Raw genomic sequence first — 3,794 nt, 5'->3', positions numbered from 1 at the left:
CATTATGGTTTTCATTGCATCACCATTATTGCATCTTTGTAAATTGTCAGTAATGCATTTATTCACGCAGCATTCCTGTGCATATCATTGGCAATATACGATCATTAAAATCTGCACCGCTTAGTTGACAAAACTCTTTGGAAGAGCATCGCAGCACTGGCTGTGTGTGAAACAAAAGGATTTCATCTCGACATCAGGGTCCTTACACCTGAGCCTTTGTGTTCTGTCCCGAGAGTGATGAACAAGCTGCTTAATCGAAACCCCTCGCGGAGAGAGTCAGCGAGCGAGGGAGAGAGCCCCAGCGGTGAGACTGACGGAGAGTCCAACAGCAGCGAGTCCCAGCTTGTCTTTATTTATGCCTGTGAAGACGACGACAGTTGTGATTGTGAATCTACAGTACTATATTATCGTGACTTCTACCATGTGTGTGTGTGTGTTCATATTTGAATACAGTGTTACGCTAAGTCAACCTTTAAAAACGAGAAAACGATTAATCATAAATGTTTGTTAAAGTATCTATCAATGCTGCCTTGCTTGAACTAAGAACCAATTAAAGCTCAGTTGTTCCACGAACTACGCATATTACTCTCACGACTCCTGTCACCACGGTGACTTAGCCCGGTTGAATGACAAAATATTTTTCGATTTAAAGCTTTCGTGACTGCAGGGATTCATCTTCTTGGTTCTTTCGGTAAAGTCACGTAGAATTGAAATAATAAACTAATAAAAATAAAACATAATAAAATAATTCTCACGACGTTTCGGCCACAACGCAAGTAGCCGTCAGGTGGAGAACAGGTCTGTCGAGGAGACAGGTCTGTCGAGGAGACAGACCTGTTCTCCACCTAGGGGTCGGCACGGTTTGAACCGACTCAAACTGGTTTCAAATTGAGCAAGCCAAACCAAACCAAACCAGCGACGACTGAACCAAACCAAACCAAAACCAAACCAAACTAAGCTAAACCAAACCTCTTGAGTTGGCTTGAACCGAAAAGATGCGCGGCAAACAATATTCGCATTCAATACAAATATCAAGTGTATTAATCGCTAATTTCTACGCAGGCTTTCTTCATATTGAGATTCACTAGCAAGTACTGGACGACGATGTCGTCCACAGCCATCTCCTCAAGCTTGGCACGCCCAATGTCCTTGAACGCAGTGTGGTAGTTCAATGGCAGTGAAACCCCAACACTAGGCAACATCCGCGCCCACGAGCGCACACACATCTCGGCCTTGAACGTGCACTTGTGCAGGTTTGGTCGGTCGAGAAAGGAGCGCTTGGCGGCCGAGTTTGCTCTCTCGGAGGGCACGGACGACGCCGGGATAGGCAAATAGTCGAGGGCCACGCGTCGTAGGCGCGGGTACTTGCCGCCGTACAGCTTCCACCACTCGACGACGTCCATGCTCAGGTCCTGAGTCGGCTCAAGCAGGAAGCGGTCGACCTCGGAGGCGGCGCCGTCGTGAGCGTTGGGCGCGTAGACCATGTCAAAGAGGATGTTAATGCCGCCACGCGGCGCCGCCTTCGGCGCCGCGTCTGTCGTCAATGCTGGGTAGCGCTGGTTGAGAATGTCCGTCATCATGTCCTTGATATTGCTGTACTCGGTGCTCGAGGCCGCGGGCTTGGGGTGGCGCAGGTCGAGAAAGCGGGCGACGCGGCTTGGTTCGGACGAGAGAAGGTCGCTGTACTTGACCATGTAGTCGGAGATGGTCACGGTGGCCGAGCTCACGACCACATGAGGACTCGGGCGGTGGGTCATGCAGTGGCTCAAGAGAGCCTCCTGCGCCGTGATGGCGTTCGAGATGGTGCAGTACTCCTCGGCGCCCATGGCATCGGAGATGGCCGCCGGCTTCTCCAAGAACTGGCAGAGCAGCGCCGCCTGCTCCCACTGCTCGTCCGACAAGCCGGCCTGGCTCCGCGACCAGCCGGGCTCAAGGCAGATGGCGTCGATCACTTGGCGCTGCCTTAGCGACGCCGTGAGCATCACGTACGTGCTACCCCAACGTGTGACCACGTCGAGGCAAGGCGGCTGCAGCGGGCACTTGAGGTAGTGCCGCGCGAGCGACGTGTAGGCCGCCCTCTTCGTCTTGCTCTTGCGGATAGCGCCGAGCGTCGCGCGGAGGCTGCGCAGCAGTGTCTCGAACGCGCCGAATGAGGCCTTGACGCCGAGGTTGACGCAGTGCGCGATGCACCGCAAGCAACACGTCGAGCGCAGGTTGCTCCCCTCGAGGAGCGTGAGGGACTTGGCGGATGCGACGGCGTCAGAACCGCTGTCGGTGACGACGGCGAGCAGGCGCGGCCACACGCCAAAGTCGTCGAGCAGCTCGTGCAGGCGCTGCGCCATGCGCTTGCCCACGCCTTCGCCCGGGGCCACCCAAAAGAAGTCAATGATGCAGTTGCACATGGAGAACGACGCCGGGTCCATCCAGTGGAGGGTGACCGAGAAGAAGCCGGTCATGGCGTCGTTTGTCCAACCGTCGTAGGTCAAGGAGACGCAAGAGCCAAAAGTAGTAAAGTACTGTAGCACGAGTAGCTTGAGGACGACATACATCTCGAGCATGCGGCGCTTGACCGTGCGCTCAGACTTGGGCTCGTAACCCGGGGCAGCTCGTTGAAGAAGAGTCGTAAAGGGATCCGATGTTACGTGTTTATGGCCTAGACCACTCGTCGCGATGTACTCGGCGACAAAGCTGTCCATGGCCTTGCTCGCGTGCGCTGACATGGGCGTGGCCATCTTGGACTGCACGAGCAAACCCTTCCCCGTCGGCGGCGACGTGACGACCGTGGGCGACTCGGGGTCGACGATCCCATGGGTCTTGAGATGCTTGATACGGGTGCCCGAGGAGGTGGAGCCCGCGTACTGGAGGGTGCAGATCTTGCAGGTCCGGCTCTGCACGTCGCCCGCGGCCTGGCTCGTCTCAAAGTACTCGTCGTGCCACAGCGCTCGGGACACACGGGCCTTCTTGGGCTTGGGCTGCGTCGCGGTCTGCAGCGCTGCGGCGCCGAGGGTGCGCATGAGGCTCTGCCGCGTGTCGCCGCGCGTGGCGTCCGGGCTCTCACGTTCGCTCGCCATCGGCTCCTCGTCGCTACCGGCGTGTTTGGTCTCTTCCACGTCGTGGATGAGATACCTTGTGATGCTGGAGCCGCCGGGGATGGCGCCGTCTTGAGCCGCTCGAGCCATGGAGATGCAATTGCAAAGTGAATTCGCAGGCAAAGGCAACTACAGCATGTCCTTTCGTGTCGCCTTTACAACCAACCAAACTAGTTTGAGCCGGTTCCACCCTGTCCGAGCCAAACCGAGTCGGTTTTCGTAGCCCCAAACCAAACCGAACCAGTTCAAACAGAGCCAAACCAAACCGATTTGGTTCAGTTCAAACCGCGGTTTGGTGGTTTGAGCCAAACCGTGCCGACCCCTATCTCCACCTGAGGACGGCTACTTGCGTTGTGGCCGAAACGTCGTGAGAATTATTTTATTATGTTTTATTTTTATTATTTTATTATTTCAATTCTACGTGACTTTACCGAAAGAACCAAGAAGACAAAATATTTCTATACCCATAGCAGTGCAGCGCCGACAATTGTGACGATGTCTATTCACGACCGCATGTGGTGACCATTTCTAAATCAATAGACACCCCCTTGCTAACTGGAGCACATGCTGCCGAGATGACTAAAGAAGCCGTTAAGAGCCCTGAGTGAGGGAGTGACGAGGTTATATGAAGGTGCTAAGTGTGTAAAAGGCAGGTTGACAACGGGAATGAGTCACCATTAAGCCATTATACATTTAGCCTTTGTA

The 3,794-nt window shown here is 54.6% G+C and overlaps 1 protein-coding gene across 1 annotated transcript; it reads right to left on the bottom strand.

Annotated features, from left to right (window-relative positions):
- Window positions 1-1,040: 1,040 nt before the first annotated feature.
- On the bottom strand, window positions 1,041-3,179 carry LOC144719650 (uncharacterized). Its single transcript, XM_078595788.1, has one exon. The coding sequence runs from the start codon at window positions 3,177-3,179 to the stop codon at window positions 1,041-1,043; it is 2,139 nt and encodes a 712-aa protein (XP_078451914.1).
- Window positions 3,180-3,794: the final 615 nt, after the last annotated feature.

Source organism: Lampetra planeri, chromosome 6, assembly GCF_965212315.1.
Source record: "Lampetra planeri chromosome 6, kcLamPlan1.2.h2, whole genome shotgun sequence".
NCBI classification, from domain to species: domain Eukaryota; kingdom Metazoa; phylum Chordata; class Hyperoartia; order Petromyzontiformes; family Petromyzontidae; genus Lampetra; species Lampetra planeri.
This window is presented reverse-complemented; position numbering and strand designations above follow the sequence as displayed.